The sequence below is a fragment of the Atractosteus spatula genome, chromosome 25 (assembly GCF_055471065.1).
Source record: "Atractosteus spatula isolate fAtrSpa1 chromosome 25, fAtrSpa1.hap1, whole genome shotgun sequence".
In the NCBI taxonomy this organism is placed as follows: Eukaryota; Metazoa; Chordata; class Actinopteri; order Semionotiformes; family Lepisosteidae; genus Atractosteus; species Atractosteus spatula.
The window spans coordinates 531,366-553,929 of record NC_142730.1 but is presented as its reverse complement, the minus strand read 5'-3'; the positions used below and the strand labels follow the sequence as shown (position 1 = coordinate 553,929).

General features: G+C 52.7%; 1 protein-coding gene across 1 annotated transcript; it reads left to right on the top strand.

The window, feature by feature from the left end:
- Positions 1 to 11,658: 11,658 nt before the first annotated feature.
- nfkbid (nuclear factor of kappa light polypeptide gene enhancer in B-cells inhibitor, delta) lies at positions 11,659 to 19,638 on the top strand. Its single transcript, XM_088905194.1, has 12 exons — positions 11,659 to 11,729; positions 13,081 to 13,184; positions 13,311 to 13,341; positions 13,958 to 14,259; positions 14,722 to 14,945; positions 16,045 to 16,150; positions 16,545 to 16,691; positions 17,034 to 17,085; positions 17,652 to 17,812; positions 18,322 to 18,438; positions 19,038 to 19,202; positions 19,533 to 19,638. The coding sequence occupies exons 1-12, from the start codon at positions 11,708 to 11,710 to the stop codon at positions 19,593 to 19,595; spliced, it is 1,494 nt and encodes a 497-aa protein (XP_088761320.1). The 5' UTR covers positions 11,659 to 11,707; the 3' UTR covers positions 19,596 to 19,638.
- Positions 19,639 to 22,564: the final 2,926 nt, after the last annotated feature.

Genomic DNA, 22,564 nt, shown 5'->3' with positions numbered 1-22,564 from the left:
CATGATTCGACCAGTAACAATAGAGGGAAATGTTTGGGTTTTTTATCGCGGCTGCACTAATGAGTTTCGTTTTCTTTAAAAAACCACCAGCCAGCTAAAGATCATGCGTTCTTCTACAGAGCGTTACCAGATCACGAAGAATTAGCTTTTTAGGAAAACGAGGGCAGGAATATTTCAGGGCCCCCCATCTCTGTGCCCCAGAGAGGCCCAAGTGTGGGTGTATTTTAGAGGCGACCCTCACTCGCCTGTTTCCGGGTGCAGGACCCCTGCAGGCTACTGGGCGATTCAGCAGGTCACGTGTTCAGTTAAGGCCTCTAGTCTCTGCGTTTTTTGTCCCGATTGATTCCAGAGCAGGGTGCCACCTGGGTGGAGTCTGCATGTTCTCCAGCCACCCCACTCTGTATCCTCCAAGGTGTCCCGGTTTCCCCCCCCTCTCCCAGGACGCGCTGTGGGCAGGTGTTCCACAGATCCAGCTGTCAGGAGAAGCAGTCTCCTCATTCTGTGTCAGAGATACTCCCAGTCCGACACCAGGATCAGCAGCTGTAGCTCCTCGTCTTCACCATCTCGGGTGCCGATTAGTTAACTGAACTTCTTCCAGAGCGCAGTGTTTTGTTTTCTTTGTCCTGATCGGCTGCTCATTGAAAGGCCTCCTGAAACTGCCATTGATGTGGCCCATGAGGACAGTAGTTGTGTCGCATTGGTCTCTGAACACACTAAAGAATCTCAGAGATCCCCGGCAGACAGGGCTGCCTGCTACTGCGCCCTGGAGCCTAACGGCAGCTGCTTTTGCAGAAACCAACAGGGTTTGCACAGATTCCTCACGCTTATACAGGGCGCCTGTGGCCAGATCCCTCGCGGTGTTGAGCTTGGCAGAGGCAGACATTTTGAAATTGTCAGTACTTGCTCTGTGCTCAACCTAAACCGCCAAGCAATCACCTCGCCCGTAACCGTGCGGATGGGCTGTAGAGAACGGCGTGCAAGGTCGCACTGAACAGGCGTCTGGGCTGAGCCCCCTGTCCGACCGCGCGCCGGCTTGGCGCAGGATTTGGGTGGGAGAGTCTCGCGGCGACTGCCCGCGCGCCGTAGTGGGCGAGACCTGGGAGATCACAGATCACGCGTGTCCGGAAGCGAGCGACCCCCCCACTCCGGCGCGGCCGCCAGAGAGAAGCAGCAGCGCACCCACCTGTGCGGACAGGTAACGAAGCCTTTTCAGCGCGGTGCGCCGCTCTTTGCCTTGTGCGACTGACTGGTTTTGAAAAATGGAGGATCGGTGTAAACAAAACCTACGCTTGGCAACTGTGCAAAAACACCCTGATCCTCCGCAGGAGAAGGAGTAGAAGAGCTCTAGAACCGAGCTTTGGGTTCTTAGAGTCGCGAAAAGAGAACTACTGGCTTCTCCTGAGGCGGGCAGACCCAGACTACTACTGTCCTTCTAGTGCTGCAGTAAGTTGGAACTGAAGGCTCACTCCGGTAGCTACTTGAATCAATACCTTTGTTGCCACCTAGTGGACAGAATGAAACACTGCATTGCTAACAGGGTGTCGCCCATGAGGTCCCCCAGCCCGCGGACTGTAACAACACCTGGGGGCGCTGCAGGTTTTCCGCTGGGGTCGTTGTTAATGCGTGTCCTCTGGCTTTCATTCCAGATGAGCTCCTCATCAGTTAAGGTTATGGGACGACGTTGCGCACAAGTGATCACATTACTCCTGTCCTGGAGTCCTTGCACAGGCTTCCATTCAGGTTTCGAATCCTCTTGCTCACTATGCTCATCCTTAAGGCCCTACATGGCTTGACAGTGAGCCATTATTATTATTATTATTATTATTATTATAATAATATTTTTATCTATTTAAGGGTCAATTCTACACCGAAGAAATAATAATAATAATTGCTTACACTTATATAGCGCTTTCCTGGACACTCCACTCAAAGCACTTTACAGGTCATGGGGATCCCCTCCACCAATGGGTGATGCGACGGCAGCCGTGGTGCGCCAGTCCGCTCCCCACACACCAGCTCTCAGTGGGGAGGAGAGCAGAGTGATGGAGCCAGTTCAGAGATGGGGGTTATGAGGAGGCCATACAAGCCTTCGGCTTCACGGTTTTTTACCACCTACATTTCGGTGTGGAATTAACCTTTACTGTTTTCTATGTTGGAATTACCTGTAAATTATTCATCATCTCGGAGACTGAGGGAAAGAGGGTAAGAGTTCAAGTTTAGGACCCGAGGAGAGTTATTGCCTGGTCCAGGGTAGGATTTAAAAAACGCAGTAACGCCATTTGGCCACAAGGTGGAGCCCGTGTACTAAACACAGCCAAAAGTAATTGCCCGAGCTGCGTCTTACTCCCGTTTCTCTCATTTGAGTGTGACGTGAACACTGCTGCTACACAGTCCTGACCATTCCTGCAAATGCAGGTGAATTCCTGTCAGTCAATGGGCACGATTTCAAACCTGTCGCGCAGACTCTACCGTACAGAGACTGGGATCTGTTGAGGCCTCTTTAGAAAACAACAACTTTTTTTTTTTAACTTGAAGTATGATATAGGTCTGACGTCTCGACCTCTTGAAGGACTGTATTATTGATCACGGGTATCTGGATCTCCTATGAGGTGTGGCGCTGATGTTGGCCAGGGCGCCAAACGGGACCCGGAATGAGCTGGAATATCGGAACGAATTACGAATAAAGCAGCCGCGCTTTCCCAAAGGCCGGGAATGAGCATCCTAAACAGCGGGGATAATATCGCTTCTTCTCCAGACGTGGCTGTGGGCGTGAATGTAGGGCTGGTCTCCTTGTGCAAGTGGATGATTTCGGAACAGATCCAGCAGTGCGAGTACCTCACCAAAGCGCAGCAATGCCACCCAGAAATAAAGTGAATTAAAATGATCGAGGTTTTCCAGGAGTACAGAAGATGTGGCAGTCTCGAAACGAATACTGTTTCGGGAATAACTGAGCTACACGCGTGCGCAAGTGTTCACATCACTCCTGTCCTGGAGTCCCTGCACTGGCTTGCTATCAGGTTTCGCACGGCTCGGCTCCTCGGTACTTATCTGAGTTACTGTCCTTCTACTCTCCACCTCGCAGCCCTCGTTCCTCTGGCTCTGCCCTGCTGTCTGTCCCCAAAGCCCATCTACACTCTAGGGGTGACAGGGCTTCACCTGCTCCGGACCTCTGTCCCCAAGGATATCAGAGTCATCGACCCTGAGCGCTTTCAAATCCAAACTCGAAACCTTCTTCTTTAGAGGGGCTTTTATTTAACTGGTTCTGCGTCTGCCCTCTCCATCTTCCTCTTCATCTCCAGTCCCCGATTCTAATCTGTGCTGGTTTTGTCATCCCTTACCTTTCTGAACTGTTTTCTTTTAACACTTGTTTTACATTTCCTGTGAAGCACTTCGATAAGAGGCGCTGTATAGAGTTGATCATTATTGATTATTATTATTATTAGTAGTAGTAGTGTGCCGCTACAGTGTGTGTACACTCGCTCTTCGTCTCGGATCTGTGTTTGTTGTTGACTGTCATCCTCTGTTGGGGCTTCGCTCGCCGCACTGAAAGGCATCCCGCCATCCGCAGGTCCTCATTTCCATCGATTTAGTTTCACTTTGCCGCGGGAAACTCCGTGTTTTGGAAACCCCGGATTCAAATTTCATCCTGCATCCTGGCCCGATCCTAGAGAGGCTGTAAAGAGGAAATGACCGGATAGTTACACAATGACGTGCAAACTGCCTGTTGTTGGTTTTTTTTTTAAGATCTATGCACAATTTCCTTGCAGAAAGCAGAATTATTTGACGCTCTCCCTGGCATCGGAGTGCAAGGTGCCCCCGCCTCACCGAGCCAGCTGCTCACTGGAAACGGAAGGACCCGAGTCGTGTTCGAGCTAAGCTATTTTCCTCTTGTCGAAGATGGTATCTCTCTCGGTCGCTCGTCACTTGAATGCAGTTCGTGAAGGGGGAGGGGCGGGGCCGAGCGAACTTCTCGGCTCTCGATTGGCCCCGGGGGAGGAGCCAGCCAATGAGAGCGCAGGAGGCGGGCGCGTGTGGGTTTCTCCGAAGCGCAGGTAGAGACGAAAGGGAAACACCGGAGGGCTCAGATGACAGATAGCGGCGTGGAAATTTCCTTTATCCACTATTTCAGACTAACCAAGGAGCGTTCTGCCATCGAATAGATTATTTTCTACCAAAAAATGATGAATACAGTGGTCCTCCAGCTCTTTCGTTAGTGTGCCCACATAGAGAGCGGTCTGGGTTGATAGAGCAAATGACGTCAGCCCAGATAGACGCACACTTTTTGCGAAAGCCTGGAAGTAATTCAGACCCTGTGAATCGTATCCCTGTGATATCAGCCCTGGGTGCAGCAATTATTTCCTAAACCGAACGTGAAGGTGAATTTTTGTTTATTTGCAGCGCTGTGGTCTCCCCAGTTCTCCGTTTTAACGCACTTCGGTGAGATTTCGAGATTATGCGGGTAAAAAGACTAGCAGATGGGCACCGTGATCCCCTCAGTCTGTGCACGTCTGCCCTGGAGATCCCAAACGAGTGACGTCTAAAAGCGCGCAACAGCAATAACGGGCAAATTATTCTTAACGAAAAGCTAGGGCTCGAAAACATGGTCTTTAATTTGAAGATCACCTCCACGAGTTTTTCTAAAACTAAGCTGCGTCGCAGTGGTCTGTCACAGGAGCAGGGGGCCTGGCTGGTCACATCTGAGCTGGAGTCTCCGGCAGATAACGCAGCACTCTCGAGTGACGCACGAGTGAGTGATGTGACGTCGCACCCGCGTTCAGCGCCCTGAAGCAGCCCGGCAGACCTGGAGCCTAAACTCCCCTCATCTACCGATGGCAAAGATCCCACTTCTTCGAACTAAAAAGTCGGGAGTGGAGGGTCACGCGAACAGATTCCACAGTTTTTAAAAAACGCGCCTCTTTTTGAATTAAAATATTAAGGGTTTGTAAGAGTCAAAGGAGCTTATACAGACGTTAACGCATTTCTGAATAGCTGAAAACGACTGACTATCAGACACATGCACATACCTACTGCATGTCTGTATGTCTGCACAGCCTGAGCCGAGATTCGGTTCATCAAGGTCTTGACACGAACGCGAGGCGAGACTGGTGGCGTCCTAACTCCCTGTTCTCTATTTTGAATTACTTTCATATCCTTGAGGTTTCTCCTTAATGGAGGTGTGGGTTTCTTCCATGTGTGTGGAGGGAGGCGGGTGGGGGCTGCATCTGGAGTTACGCAAAGGGTGGTGGGAGTGTGGAACAAGCTGCCCAGCCGTGTTGTTGAAGCCGATACCCTGTTTCTTATTAATTGGTACCCTGATTGCTTTTTAATGAATTGACAGCATGGCTTCTTTCCTTGGATGGGTTAGCTGCTGGAAACCCAAAGGAAAAGTCTCCCCTCTTTTGTTAACGTCTCGGTACTCCTCTCCACGAGGCGCGGGTATATTCCGGTGCGCGTGCCACGATTCTCTGCCTTGGTGTTAATAGAATGTGTTTGATTGCTCACCACGAGTCACCGGTGTCAATAATGATTATTAATAATAGTTCCTCGCACTTACAGAGCGCTTTTCTGGACACTCCACTCAAAGCGCTTTACGGGTAATGGGGATCCCCTCCACCCCCACCAGTGTGCAGCCCCACCTGGATGATGCGCCAGTCCGCTCCCCACACCCCAGCTCTCAGTGGGGAGGAGAGCAGAGTGATGAAGCCAGTTCAGAGAGGGGGGTTATTCGGGGGCCATGCTTAATAAGAGTCAGGGGGAAATTTGGCCAGGACACTGGGGTAACACAGCCTGGTGTTTTTAATGACCACAGAGAGTCAGGACCTCGGTTTTACGTCTCATCCGAAGGACTGCGCCTGTTTACAGTACAGTGTCCCCGTCACTATCCTGGGGCATTAGGACCCACACAGACCGCAGAGTGAGCGCCCCCTGCTGGCCCCACTAACACGTCTTCCAGCAGCAACCTGAGCTTTCCCAGGCTTCGTTTCAATACTTACTGAACCGAACCGTTTCGTCTTTCACAGAGGTCCTTTCTAAAAAAGTAATTACTTCCCCCAGCAAAATTTCTTTTTTACTTAGAAGGCTGAATCTGTGTCGGGTTCCAGTCTGTTTTTATTTGTGGGTGTCTTCACATATTTAACTGCGCAGACTCCGCTATAAATATCCGACATCTTCAATTGATATACAGCATTATTATCAGTTAATATCTTCAGAGGGGGGTCTCTGCCGCACACCGTGTAGTGGAATAATCTGCATATTCCGTCTAAGAGGCTAATGATGGGTCATTAAACCTCAGCGCCCCTCGCCTTGTACCGAGCGGGTCTCGGGATTCTTCAGAACTGTCCTGCAGTGTCAGTACTTGTGCTTCTGTACATCTGTACTGCACGCTCTTCCTATACGGCGGTGTGAGTGTTGACGCTGCTGCCTCACAGCTCTGGGGTCCTGGGCTCGGGAGCGGGGACAGGACGCAGGGACGAGTCCGAGTCGTCGCTACTGCACAGTCACTCTAGTAGCTGCTCACGTCTGCGCCCGTTTATAGATGTTGGTGTTTCACTCAAGCCGGCGGGCCGTCACGCCGGCGTCTCCATCGCGGGTTCAAGAGCCCCTAGCCATCACTGCTGCCCCACGGAGCGGGACACGGGACCCTGCCTGCGTCCCCACGGCTCATCGCGGCTGCGTGATTCATAAGAGAATGTCATTGTCTCCACTCCGTGTTTTTCTCTTCTTGAGCACAGGAAGCAATCTTCGTGTTGGTATTATTGTGCTAAGACGGCTCGGGGGCGGGGCCAGCGGGGGAGGGGGCGTGCCCGCAGGCAGGGAGCGTGCGACTTGTACACACGAGCCGCACGGCGACAGACGAGACACGGGGACGTTCTCGGCGTGTTCAGGCTGAGAGGCTCAGCGCATCAGCACCGCACTTTCCCAGGCGAATGACAATCAGGGGACAACTGGAGAAGGGAGAGGGATAAGCGCGTGAGTTCGCCGCAGAAGACACAGCCTTGAAGAGACGCGCGCCGCAGCCGGGACCTTGTCATGCATTGGCAGAAATGTAAGCGATCCGTTACCGTCGGTACTGTGTGGGTCGTGAGTAAGGGCGCTGGTGTCGGCCGTGATGTCATGCCGTCGGCGATGGTCACGGGCCGGGACGCCCTGCCGGCCCTGTCGCGAGCTCTCGGCGTCGCGTCGTGGGGTTGCTAGGCGGCGCGTGCGGATGCGTCGCTGAGCGTGAGAACGTGACACGGACCCGCGACAGAGATCAATTATAAATGAGCTCTCTGACCTGAGCGGCACTCAAGGAGGCTCGGGTGTCTGTTCTGGGAGGGGGGCAGAGGCGGTAGACGATGGGTCCTGCTGGGTTTGCTTGCTGTTAAGTGATGGCTAGAGGAACCGACAAGCGGCACCGCCTCAGCTGGGCTCTGCGTGTTCTGGTACCGTCTGTATCCGCCAGGGATGCGGCCGCGGGCGTAGTGCGGGCTGTGCGCGCACAGTCGGGTGTAGAGGAGCTGTTCTGGGGTGATCCACCCCCCCCCCCCACTCTAACAGCAGCTGTAGCGGTTCCACTTCTCCTTTCTGGGGTGGGGCTGCAGCACTGGGGCGTCCGCCCCCCCCCCGAGTGGGGAATCACTCGCTCGGTGTTGTTGTTACTTTGCCTCGCGCTGTTCACTCCGGAGAAAAGGTTCCTTTTTTTTTTTTACTTTCTTTCTCTGTCTGCGATACAGCCCTGGGCTGAATTACGGAAAAGGTCGCTGGAATCCCCATCTGTCCCCTCCCACGCGTGACTCAGTCGCAGGGGTTTCCACTGGTATTTGCAATCGGCTACTGAAATTGCGAAGAGAAAAACAAAGCCGAGAGGATGCCGGGAGCCCTGGCGCTGGTCAGCGCGTGTCCGTCACCCTTATCTCGGGTCCGGCCCGAGGGGGGGCTTTTCCACGCGTGGGGGGAATAATCTCCGTCTCGTATCCTGAACTGTAAAAGCTCCTGTTTTTAGATAGTCCAAGTTCTGTTCAAAACACCTTTTATATCATTGTCCTGCACAACACGTGCCTGATAATGATCGTACAAGTCACAACAGCAGTAACTATTCACACGTCTCAATTGACATTTAATTCTGATTAATTCTCTGCACTATAAAAAACCTGTAATCACCCACATAATCCGTGAAGAAAACCTTCTTCGTTGATAGATCAATTAAACCGCCTAATAAGACTCTACTGTTGCTAGGATTGGTGCTATAACACTCTACTGCACTGTTTGTTTTTACATTTGCGGCTTCTGAAAGTTCTTAAAAAGCGAAACATGGGTTATCAGAAGCCCGCTCGCTGTGCCCCGCCGAGCCGAGTTCGGGGGATCGTGACTCAGACCTGCTGCCGTGGAACCGGCCGGTTACGGGCATCGGGAGTCCCCCCCACTCCGTGCCAGCCGGCGTGTTGTTTTTCGCTGGTGGGTTTACGGCGACCACTCCCGCTTCAGACAAGAGCCACACGTGTCTGTGAACAGATATATCGAGAACAGTAGTAACACTATTCATTGCGAGAAACGAAACTAAAACAGAAGAGGAGACTGGGTTTTGGCTGCGCTGAGGGCTCAGACCTCAGCGAGAATAACTCAGAAGCGGCTGTGTCTCTTGTTTACAGTTGAAACCAGGCACTTGTGTTCAGCTCAAATACCCCTTCCTCTCAATTTCCCGAGTCCCTGCTTCAAAGTCCACCCTGGCTCCGTCAATAACGCTTTAGGAAATGTCTGCAGTTGTGTCAGGACTTCTACCGCCCGGTGACCAATACTGGGGTTCTGAGGCCGGGAGTCGTCCAGCTCCTCGGTTGTTGTGTATATCAGCTCGTCTGTGGGCGGGGGAAGCCCTGATCACCGAGAGCCTCTTCCAGCAGGTTGTGCAGGGAACCGAAACTCCTCAATGACTTGGAAAGAACTGATGAATGAGACCAGTGATGTCAGAGTGATTCACTGCAGAACAGCAGACAGAGTGAGGCCCGGAGGAGCCGGCAAACAGAAACCGTCTGCCCCCCCGAGGATGGAGTTAAACGCCTCTTAGTTAAATACCGAGCTCCTAAGTGCTTCATTAATCCTTAATTGCCGAACTGGCGCCGGCGCTGTGGATCGCTTTGAAAAGCCAGGGAATCGGGGGCCCACGCTGATCAGTCAGGGAGAAGGCACACTGTCCAGGTGCAACACCTGACGGCCCAGCTGGGGAGTCTGACGTCTCTTCAGGGCCTACGTGATTAACGCATCGCAATCGGCAGAAAACTATTTCGTTATTTCTCTCTCTTCTATTCTCGAAAGCACAGAAACAAGCGTTAATGATGTTGTTCCGCTCAGAAGCAGGGGGTTAATTCTAATACTTTTCTGGGGAGAAACATTGACCGAGTTTTAATTTGCTTCACACAATTATCTATGATGCTGGTGCCCTCCCCAGCCCCCCATGTCTCTCCTTGAGGACCCCTAAAATCTGATCTGACACGAACTGTGGGATCAAGCCCGGATCTGCATGGCTGCCGTCCCCGGCGTCCTGGCTGCCGGCTCCGCTGCTCTGGGTGTGTTACTCCTAACTGCGCCGTTGACGAAGTGAAAGTAGCGAGAAATCAACTGGGAAAGACGGAGAGGAGCGCTGCACAGCCCTGTAAGAAGACGGGTGGCTTAACTGGTCCTTTCGCTCGGGTGACCCCCGGCTCTGGGGGACCCTCCGGGGGAGGAGGGGGGCAGGGCAGGCCCGGGGCGGGAGGAGAGGCGTTCGAACCTGGTAGAAGAATGAAAAGAAGGAGGTGAAATTAAAAACAAAACGACCAGCAGCGAGCAGATTGGGGAAGTTGGAAACGCAAGGCCTGTCAGTGTCGACAGCACGGCGGTTTCCCCTTCTCCCCCGGGGCGGGACGCCCGGCCGGGGGCGGGACGGGGTTCCTCTCGCCAGAACCGCGGCGGCAGCCCGGGAGGCTCTCTGACGTCTGGCTTCGACACGCTGAGGGGCTGCTTTTCACGCCACGTATCTTTTCACGGGGAGGATGGCTTTAATTGATGCGCTTTTTTTTATCTATATAAGGACACCGGTCGAAGATGCCGCGGTCGATCGGCGTCAAAGGAAAGAAAAAAGTAACGAATAAAAAAAACAACAGAACGGTGTTTTCTGATTCTCTCTCTCTTTTTTAAAAAAGAGAACCTCTGCCGTTTCGACCAGCTGTGACCGATGTAAATGAAGACCACCGCAGTCTTTCTATACGTAAGAGCCCATAAGCGCGCTTGAACCCGAAGCGCCCGCGGGTTCCCGGGCGGGGGGAAGCACGCGGCGGGGGGGGGGGGGTCTGGCTGAGTGTTCGCACCCCTGTCGCAGATGAGGGGCTCCAGACACGACTGAGCGCACAGGCGCTCCGCGGAAAGACCCGTCCGCTGGGGGGGGGGGGGTCTCTGACAGCCGGCGCTGACAGGCCGAGAGCTTGACGTGGGACGCGCGCAGCTAATCCGTAACGACATGAATGTAAGAGCCGCGTTCTTAGGGAAGACAGTCCCAGCTAATGGGCTTCTGGAACACAAACCAACGTGGAAACTACGAGAAAGGTCTTTACACAAAGGGTGGTGGGAGTGCGGAACTAGCTTCCCTGCCGTGCTGTTGAAGCCGATACCTAACCCGCCCTCCTCTCGTCCTGTAACTTTCCTCTGATTCTGGTGTGAAATAAGCACGGAAAAAACAGAAGTGTGCAGCCTTTGTGTGGATCAAACTGCGCCATTCCAGGGGCCAGTTCAGTGTTTAGTCCCCCAGAGCTAAGCGACCATGTTGTGAAACTATGCGAAATCAAGCTCAAGCGACACAGACGTGTGGACCAGAGGCGGGTATTCTCCACTGTCGCAGAAGAGCAAGCCTTCCAGGAGGTGGATCGTTGAATTGATATTTGATCGATTCATTGACCCGAGTCCTGGGGGGTCACCCTTATCATGTGGGGCTGCCTGGAGCAAAGCCGAGCGTTGGAGCAGAGGACATGGTTCGGATTCATGCTCCGAGACTCGCCGCCCCTGGTTTAACAACAGACTGCAGCGGCTGAGCGGGGATTTCGTGACCTGGTCACTCTGAAAGCAAAAGCAGAAGCGAGGAGACTGGTCGGGACCCGCCCGCCTGTCGCCAGCCACCCCCCCCCAGGGAGGGCGCCGCGGCGAGGGCTCGGACCCGCACAGCCCGCGGCCGGGCGCCCGAGAGACTGCAGGAACATCTGTGCGGTTTGGTAACAGAGCGTAACGGAGCCGGCGGGCAGGAAGGAAGTCAGTGCGTCACAGAAACTCAAGTGTGTGTGAGAGACCGGCTTCTATGAGTCTTCATTCGTGTGAAGCCAGGTTATACCGCCACCTGTTTCCTAGTGGAATAGGTGTCTCACACTATTTTTTTTCACCTCTCTTGTCTTTTATCTTCGGTGGAAATTCTACTTCCTGTCGTTCTTCTGGGGCTAAGGTTTCAAAGAAACGCTGAGCCCTTCCCTTCACTGGCGATGTTGGCGTTTGGAAACCTCCATAGAATTCGTAAATACTTTAATTTTGGGTCGAAGAATGGAAACGAGCGGAAAAACACGCGACACACGCACACAGAGAGAGAGAGAAAGAGAGAATTGCGCTCCGAGCAGGTGGCGCCGGTTATTCCTCCTTCCTTCGAAGTCGAGCCTAGAGCCCGAGGAAGACGAGGGGAAGATTCGGTCCTGTCTCGGTCTGGGCGGGTGAAGGAATGAGTTCAGACTCGCGGACAGGTGAGGAAGACCAGCCAGCCGGACGGACGGGAGGAGGAAATTTGCCGGCGAGTCATTTTTTTGCAGTGGCGTTGTCCTCTAATTTTATTTCGTCTCGACCTCGACTTCTGCTTTTGAGCTGGGTTATAAACGACACTATGGCAACCAGCCCTGGGTGCGGGAGATTGCGTCTTTGCGAGGAGCGACGGAGTTTATTTAGCACAGGAAGCGTGCTGGTTTCTGATCTCGCATTAGCTCACGGTTTCCCTTGAAACCTGAAAAGCGTGAGATGACATTATTGCGAATCATGTTGTCGTTTTATTCGCTGCTAAATAACATCAGGTCCCGAATTCTTTAGCAACGTAAGAGATTCATGTCACAAACGTTCATATCGACGTCATATTTAGAGCAGAGTAAAATAAAACTCCATGTCTTGTTGAAGTCAGTGCGCTGTGTATATCTGCACGTATTAGTTCTTCCGGGTTTGTGTTCTTTTTCTGTTTCCGAAAAACGGCGAGGCGGAGTATGGGTGTCTGAGGCGCTGTCCTGCCCGAAGCATGAATGATCTCTCCCGCAGGCGTGCTCAGGGCGAGGCGGCCGGGAGGTGTCACCCTCGCCTCGCCTCGCCTCGCCCGCGGTGAGGCTGTACAGGACCAACTTGAGCTACAGTCCTGCTGAGTGGCCAACTATAGATAACCACTTTTGGGGGATCGTGTAAGTAGGTGCAGAAGCGGTGGTCATGTTCTGCCCCCTCTGCCCCACGCTGCTCTCTGCTGTACCCCGGGGGAGAACAAGAGGGTCTCAGGCGCTCGGCAGCCCGGACACGGGGCGCCCTCAGCTCTCACGAGCCCGGCTCCTGGTGAAATGACGACGTGATAAACTGATAGAGCGCAAGGAGGGAAACAACGTCAAACTCGACTTGCGAGCTCGAGAGTCTCATGAAGGAAAAGCTGAAAAGGGATTCTGGGCGCCCGTCTTCGATCGTTTCGGACTTGGCTGCCTGGAGCTCAGGAACTGGAGATCGGGGTATAGGAAACTCCCGGTTTAAGGAAAGTTAGACTGGGAGCTGTTTAAACCTGTGAGGAAAATAAAAAAATGGCATCAGTATGCAAGCGATTTAAATACCCTCCCCCGCTGACAAGTGGTGCCCCCTTCTGTACAGCGGCGCTCCGAGCGCCAAGCAGAGAGAAAGTACAAGTTTTCCTTGTTCCGCTTTTCGGCATGAAGTCGTTGTTGTCTAAATATGTCTAGAATCTCCTTTGTTGCGAGATGACCTGAAACTGAGCTAAAGTACTTTTTTCCCTGTTCGTCGTAAACAAAGGCCGAATGGAATCACAGTGGAATCACAATAACCTTCTCGCCTCCCCCCCAGCGCCAAAGGAGAAGTCGTGTTACCCGCTGCCCACCGTCAAGAAGCTCCTGGAGCAGAAGAGGAAGAGGGAGACCGGCGCCTCAGGCCCCGCCGCCGCGCCCTCGGTGAGTCGGGCAGGGACAGGCTTTCGCGTGTTGTTCCGGGGGGGTGTTGATGGCAGGGTGGGCCGGAGGAGGAGACTCTTCCACGCAGGAGGTTTGAGTGACTGAATCTCGCGTGCTCTTCCACAGGTGCCGACGCCAGTTCAAGCTGCCCAGCAAGGTGAGCGAACCGCCGAGGCGCCTGTCGATTGAATTTTTTCAAACAGAAAGACATATTTCCAGAACCGTTCTGGGTCCAGCCAAGCATTTGGAAGCGTGTTAATTTCACAATCGATTTACCATCCCGCACACCGCACACAACCGTACAACACAATATCACGGAGCTCAGGACAAATAATACTATATTAGTAGTGACGAACGATGTTGTTTAAGAGTGAAAGTCTCTTGAATGGATGGATGGATGAATCACCCCAAAGATTTCGCTGTTCATCTTCAGTATCTTCACTGCCTTTGGCAGTACTGATTTCCCCAGACCAACAGATGAAACGTTAAGCTAAGAACCTCTCAATAGAGAAGAGAGCTTTTAACTTTCATGGCACGCGTTCTCCCACCTTGAGGAAGAGCCGCACGCTCTCCTCGTTTGCTAGACGCCTTTAGAAAAGTGTCCGAGCAGCAGAGGGAGGACGAGGGCCAGCTTGGCACTGCTTCTTACATTTCCTGTCAGTCTTGTACAGCCATCTCTCTGCTTCACTGTTTCTGGTTCACTGGCCAGACTGACTGCCAGCGCTGCTGGAGGTCCCGTCAAGCGCGGCGCCCTGATGACCCGTCTCTTGCAGGTGGTGCTGGGGGTTTCTCGGACAGCATGGGGGCAGCGGGTCCGATGACCATCCCGGGGTTCGGCTTGTGGTCCAGCCCTGTCCCCCCCCACCCTTCCCCCTCCCCCTCCTCCTCCTCCCCACCCCAGCAGCGGGAGTGCCTCTTCTCCGCCTCCGACGACAGCTTCTTCCGGTGCCTGCCGGCCCCAGGGTCCATGGACTTCAGCCAGACCGGCCCCTACACCCCCCCGGCCAGCAGCGCCTACAGTGGCCAGCACAGCCTGGCGGAGACCCCGTACGCTGGCGTCCTGTCCATCCAGTTTGTAAGGACCCCTTCCACCTTATCAGTCTCTTGTTATTGTTAGCAAGAGTCCTCACACAGCTGGAGAAGGTTCTGCTTTTACCCTGATCTCATTGTGATTTACTGCACTGTACTGTGCTTTTACCCTGATCTCACTGGGTTTTACTGCACTTACTGTGCTTTTACCCTGATCTCACTGTGCTTTACTGCTCTATTATAGAATTTTGCTCCAGCCTGCTTCTTAATTATGTAATTGATCATTAACAGGGTCAATTAAGCAATTAAGCATCTCAGTGCTGTAGTGGAGCTGGTTGTGTTGACCTGCTCCATACGAAACCTCACAGATTTCAGAGATTCCCAGTACTTTTCTACTGACGATGTACTGACCTGAAGGGCAGATAAACAATCCTGACCTGACCAAAGCAGATGTAACTCTGAGGCTAACACCAAGCCAGGAGCTTTCAATTTCCTTTTTTCTCACCAGCCAAGCGACACGGTGACGACCACGGTCTCAGCCACGGGCCCCATGATGGCGTCCCATCCTGCCAGCTACCCCTGGCCCCCGCTGGCGGTGGGGGTCCCGTGCCCAGATCCCGGACACCAGGGCTACGGGATGCAGATGGATGCCGAAGTCCTGCAGCAGGCCAGGATGTTCCTGAGGGGGATGGACTACAGCAAGAAAATGTGGCAGGACGAAGATGGAGACACGTAAGCTCAGAGCTAAGAGGGATGGGGTGGGGCGCATGTTGTAATACAGCCGTGATAGAGCTGGGAATGCTGGGCAGTGTGGGATCCAGCTGCAGCAGAGCCAGAACTGATTGCTAATATTTTGCTAATTGCTAATAATTCTAACCAGGCATTAAGGTGGTGTATATGTAACTATTATTTCATAATTAATTATTTCTGCAATGGACTTCAAAATTCTTCTTAAGGTTTAAAATACTTTCAGAAAAATCCTTTATACGCCTAATTAAGAAAGTAATTGTTAAATTGACTGATCAAATACCAGAAGACTGCAGGTCCTTTGAGTGCTGAATGCGACAGCCCTGCTCTAAACCTCAGCCATTTAAACAGCAGCAGCTGGCCCCTGTGTCTGGAAGATACCTGGATCAGGACAGCCAGTACGCAGTGGCCGCGTCACTGCGCTTCAGTGAGTAGCAGGGAGAGGGCACTGTCTGAGGAGGTTCGTCCCCGCGTCCTGCCTGAAGCTGCGGGGGCGTTTGTATGTCAGCGGCAGCGGGTCACGTGCGCGGAGCCGCCCGGCCCGGCCCGCGTGGACAGCGTGCTCCCCACAAGAGCCCAAACCGCAGCCCAGCGAGAGCCTCATATTGAAACAGAAACAAGGGCTCACGAGCTCTTCTGGCACACGGCACACTCGCAGAGCTGTGGCCACAGCAGTGGGTGGGTGCGAGACAGCGGCGGTGGCGGCGCCGGGAAATCCCGGCATCATCGAAAAGTACAGCTGGACTCTGTCAGGGCTTCCAGCCCGGCCGGGGCAGGGCTCGCCTGTTCCAAAACACGCCCCTGCCCATCGAAACTGAAACCGAAAGCGGAGTTGTCTGGAAGTCTTAATGGGATTGACAGATGCAGATTCAGCGGGTGCTCTTGCCGACGCTGTCACGGCGGGGCTGGCTCACAAACTGGACGGGGAGTTCTGGGGCGCCGAGCAGGGTGACGGGCCGTGGGGGTACTGCGGGCGCGTGGGCTGAGCTGTGGGAGAGGAAGGGCCGCGGTGTGCAGGGTGCTCTCCGCTCTGCCAGCTGGCCTGGTCCCATGGGTCCTGTTTCTGTCCTCCTGTCCTGAGCAGGATCCTGCACATCTACACGGCCAAGGGCCTGCGGGAGTACGCCTACGCTGCAGCGGAGGACCTGAGCGTGCTGGGCAGGCTGGACTCCAAGGAGCACAAAGGCAAGGTATCCAACAGTGCAGCTGCCGGCCTGGGATCTTGGGAACAAGCTAGAAAGGATAGCAATGACAGGCAGCACCCGTTTGGCATGACTTGCTCATTCGGTAGCGTATTGTCCTGAGGACACTTCCCAGCTTCCAGAAACACCTCCAAGGAGCGCATAGTTTCCTAGCTGAGTGCAAACTGTGATCTTTATTCTTGCTGCGCATCTCCTGACCTTTCCTTTATAAAAGCTGAATGCTCATCATGCACCACTCATCCAGTATTTTTATGCATTTCGTAAACCCACGTTAGCAACTCCAGAAGTGCCTCTTTAATAGTTTTAAACAGGATGACATACCATTATGAACAAGCTGAAACAAAGGCTGAAATGCTCTGTCCCTTGTCCTCCTCTATCCCAGACTGCTTTGCTAGTAGCGGTGACAGCCAACCAGCCTGAGATTGTCCACGACCTCCTGCAGCTGGGGGCCGACGTCAATGCCTGCGATGTGAAAGGTCAAACTGCCCTCCACCTGGCCGCCACCTACGGCTTTCCCCAGGTCATGCAGGTGAGGTGCCGCGATGCCAGCAGTCGGGATGGTCAGGTGACTGAGCAGCTCACTCCACATAGCATTCTGGGAAATGTGGTCCAGATAAGAATCTCCATTTGTTTCTGGACACGCTGCCTTCTTACACTTTCCCATTAAGTAAAGATACAACCCCCTTCTCCAACTGCAGGCTCACCAGACCCATGCTAATCCTGGTTTCTGTAGAGCCATTGGCCTTTCCAGAACGACACACTGGCTCATCACAGTGGTATCCCCAGCAGTGCTGGTCTCCACTCATACAGCAGGGGCTCACATGAGCCAGGGATCAGACCTTTCTGAACCTCGTTTTCTCATTTTTTTCAGGCTATTCTGTCCATGGGGCTGAACGTGGATTTGGAGGCTCGGAACTTCGAAGGTACGTCAGGCCTTAAAGCCCGAGGGATGATGGTCCAGCTGTGTTCATGCTGCCAGTGATTTGGGTTTTCTTTTGGTGGGGGGGGGGTGACAGGGGGCTGGGAGATTGGCAGGCGGATGTTAGATTTCGAGTCGGTCCTGCAAGGTGCGAGCGTGTCGATACTGAGTAATGCGCGACGCTCTTTTCTGGACGAAAGTTCACCTCGATTTTGCATCGGCCAGGGTGGAAAAGGCCCGGTTCTGTAGCTGTTCGGTCGGCTCTGAAGCCCGCTGGTGTTGTTGGTAAAAGGGCAGGGAGCCAGAGATGACGTGGTCATTTCGCAGTTACGCCGGACCGTGACAGAGACACTGTGCACTGATCCTGCGCTGTGTAGACCAGGATTTCGCCCTGGTCTCCTGCCAAGCTATGTCAAAGTGCAGCAGTGGGCTGGAGAAGAGCAGCAGGCTGTTTCGTTAGGCTTCGCACAGTCTGCCCTCACGCTAAGCCATTCTTCTGCGCCAGGCTTCTTTCTTCCTGGGTGAAATGAACTCTATAGCAAGGCTCTCTTCCTCTGTGTCTCTCGCCAGGCCTGACTCCTCTGCACTGCGCCGCCATCTCCCACGGCAGCACAGTGAAGGCCCTGTGCGCCACGCCTGGGCTCCCGGATGCCACGCTGCAGAACCAGGCCGAAGACAAGCTGATCTGCGTGCAGCTGCTGCTGGGCTGCGGGGCATCGCTGCTCAGCCAGGTAGGACCACAGGGAGGAAGAGCTCGGCAGCTCTACACACAGGGCGGTGGGAGTATGGAACAGGCTACCCAGTATCCTGGATCCTCTCACCAAAAGGCTGGATGAGATCCTGGGATCAATTAGCTAATAACTGCCAAACAGGGTAGATGGGCTGAGTGGCTCATCTCTCACACTTACGAGCATTACAAGCTTATGAAAATGGACATAATTGTATGTAAGATTTGGCTCAATGGCATGATATCTTCTGATTGCGCACATAACCTCACACTTTTCTTAGTGGTCATTCTGCCCATCCAGCTCATCTGGTAGCCGATCCCTGGATCTCAACAGAAATTCTTGAAAGAAGCCGAAGTATTTGCTCCAACCATGTGGTTGGGTGGATCGTTCACTACTCCCACAGCTGTCTGTGTAAAGTAGCCCCCCCCTCGTGCCCTCTTGCTCTGTGCTCTGGGAAGCTCTGTCCTGGGCCATCACTTCTAAATGCCAGCGTGTTCTGTTCCCGTCCCCAGGACATCAAGAGCAACAAGACTGTGCTGCACCTGGCGGTGAAGGACGGGAATCTGAGCCTGGTGCAGTACCTGCTGGGACTCAGCTACCACGACATGCACACCTTCGTCAACATGAAGGCAAGCGCCGCCGCCCGTCCTGGGTCTGGGTTCAATCGCCACTCAGCTGAAGCCTAAGCTCAGAGTTAGCTGCAGCCAGGTGTGAAACCCTGCCTGGCGCCTCTGTGTGGCCTCTTACCCCGGCAACTGAAGAGGGAGACGAGCAACAGATTTTTATTTCCATTCCTTTCAATCTCTTTTCTAACCACTTCATCCAGTTCAGGGTCAAGGGGAGCTGGAGTCAACCCTTACAAGTGACAGGCACAAGGCAGCAACACCCTGGACAGGACGCCAGTCTATCACAGGACAAACACACACTCTAGACAGGACGCCAGTCCATCACAGGACAAGCACACACTCTGGACAGGACAGCAGTCCATCACAGGATGCACACAGACACACTCACAGCAGGGCCAGTTTTCCCAGAAGCCAGGTTAACTACCAGCGTGTTTTGGACTGTGGGAGGAAACCCAAGTAAACATGGGGAGAACGTGCAAACTCCACACAGACAGCACCCCAGGAACTGAACCCAGGGCCCCACTGTGCCGCCCTCATTCCTGTCCACCTGATTGAGTTTCCCAGAAATCCTGACTCTGTCTCCCCTCTCCCCGTGCACGCAGGCTCACGGCAACACGGCACTGCACATGGCTGCCGGCCTGCATGGCCACCCCTACCAGGAGGAGATGATCCAGGTGCTGCTCGGCCGCGGAGCCGACCCCAGCGTGCGCAACCTGGAGAACGACCAGCCGGCACACCTGCTGCAGGCCGGAGAGCGTGGCGAGCAGGTGAGTGTCCCACTGCGCACGCCGCGGACAGCCCACCCGTCCCGTCTGGTGGTCAGGAGCTACTTGATCCCAGGATCGCAGTCATCTGGTTCTCGAAAGGAGCCAGATTATCTGCTTCGGAAACATGGCTGGGCAACTTGTTCCACCCTCCCACCACCCTTTGTGTAAGGAAGTGCCTCCTGGCCTGATTGGAGGATCTCATCCAGTGTTTCTTGAAAAAAGCCAGGGTAGTCAGTGTGTCTGTATTAACCCCTCTCTCTCAGTGCAGTGTTAATTTACTGGGGTGTCCAGTCAGTGTGTCTGTATTAATTAACTCCTTCTGTCCCCCAGCTCAAACTTATTCTGAAGAAGGGAAGAGCCACATCTTCTCGTCGGCGAATTGTATCCTCATAGGACCACAGACAGACCTGGACTACTTTATTAGTCCCAGCGTATCCCTCCGCCTCTCCCTGGTGGAGGGCAACCCTACAGTACCTTCGTGGGAGGAACTTCTCAGTCAGAGCGCTTCTAATTTATTCAAAAGCTAATCTGCTACCCTTAATTTATACAATATTTAATGGTATCAGCAGTTTTTATAATGCATGTTTTCTGTTGTTTGAAAACTGGTGTCATTAATCGCTATTCCGTTTAGGAATTAATACGCTGTTTTTTTTGGTTTATATATGATGTCGGCAAGGCACGCCTCCTCTCTTTAAGCGTTCTCGCGCTTCCGGTTTCAATAACATCCTAAAATCTTTCATTTGTAGATACAATTTCTCAAGATTTAGAAACTTTGAAATAGGAAACAGCAGTTAGGCAGGTCATTCTTTATTATTACTTGAGTGACAGTGATTTTGAGTGATTTTGTTAAACGATTGCTATAAAATGCGTCTCCTAATCTACAATTCGAAATCCAGAATTCTAATTAAGGCAACAATCAACAGACCCGTCCAGACTCTTGGAGAGTTGGGATGGTGTGCGGCTGGCATCGTCTCACTGGCTGCATTGCAGTAATCTAGCAAGTATGGTAGCATTTATTTTCTCATTAACGAATGTGCATTTTGATGATTTATCATTAATACTGAGCTTGGTGGCTAACTGGCACAGCCTCTTACCAGCCGAATCTGAATCCTCATTTTAAAGGAGCAGAAATAAAAGGAGGAAAGGTCTGATAATAACTGTAACTTACAAATAATAATAATAACTTACAAACCCATCTTCTCCAGCTTCTAGAGTGTTGTAGCTTTAGAGTGCTGTCCACGTACAGGTAACTTATCTTGCTTTTAACTTCTGCTTAAAGTGGGGGATTCCACACAGCTGGTAACAGGCTCAGGGAACTCTAATGCCTAAATCTACAAGCGTCTTGCAGAGTAATTGCATTAAGTAACTTTTCTGTACTTAAAGCTTACTCCCATCTTACAATTTCCTTTTGAAATTGCATTTGAGAAACGGAAGCCTTGAAGAGCAGGCTGATTAGTTCTGCCTCTCCTCTCCTGCGAGATCCGCTTGCCTGTGAAGTGGGGCCAGCCCTGAGCCTGCAGGGGCTCCAGCACAAACTCGACTTGTCGTTAGCCCAGGCACAACTCCTCCCCTCCGATTGGCGTGCGGGGAAACAAGAGCCACAGTTCCGACGCTACTAAGGAACGTGCAGGAAACGGGGCAGGAAAAAAGGCAGGCTGGTCGCCCGGAGAGGGAGCGGATCCTTAACGTTTCCATGGCGCAGACGCTGCCTGCGGAGGGGAGACTGGGGGCGGGAAACTCCCCTCATCTCCGGGGCCACAGCTCCCTTCAGACCCCACCCCGTCTGAGCCGCTGTTCCGCGGGGAGCCTGGAGGTGCCGGCACATTGCCGGCAGAGTCTCTGGGCGGGGCTGGGCCGGGATGAGGATGAGGATGGTGGAGGTGGAGTTTCTGGCCGCTGCCCTGTCTGTCACAGACCGGGCTGGACGTCCTGTAGGCTCCCCTCTGGTCAGCGCCGTCTTGCCATTAGGACAGGGGGAGGTGGGAACTTGGGGCGCACAGAGCCTGTGGGGTTCCTTCTGCTCCTGCTGCAGAAACGCACGAACGGGGAAGGATGAACAGACTGGCCCTGGTCCTTTCTGTGCTCGAATCGGCCCCTCAGCAGGGCCAAACTAAGAGCGCACGGACTTCTCTTTCACTGAAAAGAAAAATGATCCATTGGAATGAACATATTCATCCATGTGATCTTTTTAAGATCAAATCAGGATATTTCCCTGACATGACTTGTCTTGCTTAAACACGCTTCTCCAGACGTGGAGATCTAAAGGACAGCCTCTGCACCCCTCTTACAGGAAATGGACCAGACCTTGTGTTTCAATCAGGGACTGGAGTTCTTAACCTGTCAGTCCCCTTGTATCTTGGGGTACGTAGGCCGCAGTTGGGGTGCTTTACTTGGGCTATACCCCCTGTGCAGCCCCCTAAACTTGTAGTTCACCCCCTCGCCGTCTCTGTGTGCCTCTGTGATTCCCCCCAGCTCTCTGAGCGAGCGTGATTTCTGTGAAATCGGTGAGTGATAGTTAGAGGGAGCAGCCCCTGGGTCGATCAGTGATTCATCTCGGGCAGGTTCCTCTGCCATTTTTGTAGAAACAGAAACTTCCCAACACTATCACAGCAACCATATTGGTTCACCAGTGGTGTCATTTTTTTAAGAAGCACGAGACGTGCTGCATCAGTTCGTCAGTGTTTAAGCTTAATGTATTTTACTTTTTCATAAGAAAACATATTTATTTCAGATAATTCTGGTCTGTGATCTGGGTTAATTTTAGTTGTGTCTCTTGCGTGAGCACTATAGTTTTCTTTCTGTTCACTGTTAATGCTATGAGGTCTAGAAAGTCTTGTTCTCCTGAGTTAGTGGAAGTAAGGGTAGGTATCTCAAGACTGACAGATGCCAGTTGTTTATAGATTTATTTGAGCCAGGCAGGTCAGAGTAGGAGCTTCTCATTCACAGAGTTTAAGGAAACAGGTTCTTTTGAAGAAAATGTGCTTCAAGGTTTCAGAAGGCAGTAATACAAAAAGAAAAAGGCTCATAACGTTTGGTTATTTGGTTGATATAATAAGCTTCTGTCAGTGGCTTCAGATAAGTACAAACATTAAACGAATGTACTGTCATGGTGCTTTAATCTGTTTCATGTCATGAATGCCTGATGTACTGAATAAGCTCTAGTCTAGTCAGTGGTGCCAGAAACCACACATCATGTGCTCAGGCATCATAAATGGGTTAATTAGTCCTAATTAACGAGTTATCACGTGCAACCTGGTTCAGAAATTAAGGAGCATTTTCTGACTCTTCTCTTTTTTTTGAGGGATCAGCTGTATTTAGTTCTTCAGTAAGCAAGTGGCGAATGTTCACCCTGCTGTGTGGGT

Bases quoted from the DNA above. Each gene is read 5' to 3' on its own strand.
- nfkbid (XM_088905194.1), top strand. From the start codon at position 11,708: ATGAGTTCAGACTCGCGGACAG. The intron at 13,185-13,310 runs GTGAGTCGGGCA...GCTCTTCCACAG, and splicing joins GCCCCGCCGCCGCGCCCTCG to GTGCCGACGCCAGTTCAAGC. The intron at 13,342-13,957 runs GTGAGCGAACCG...CGTCTCTTGCAG, and splicing joins AGTTCAAGCTGCCCAGCAAG to GTGGTGCTGGGGGTTTCTCG.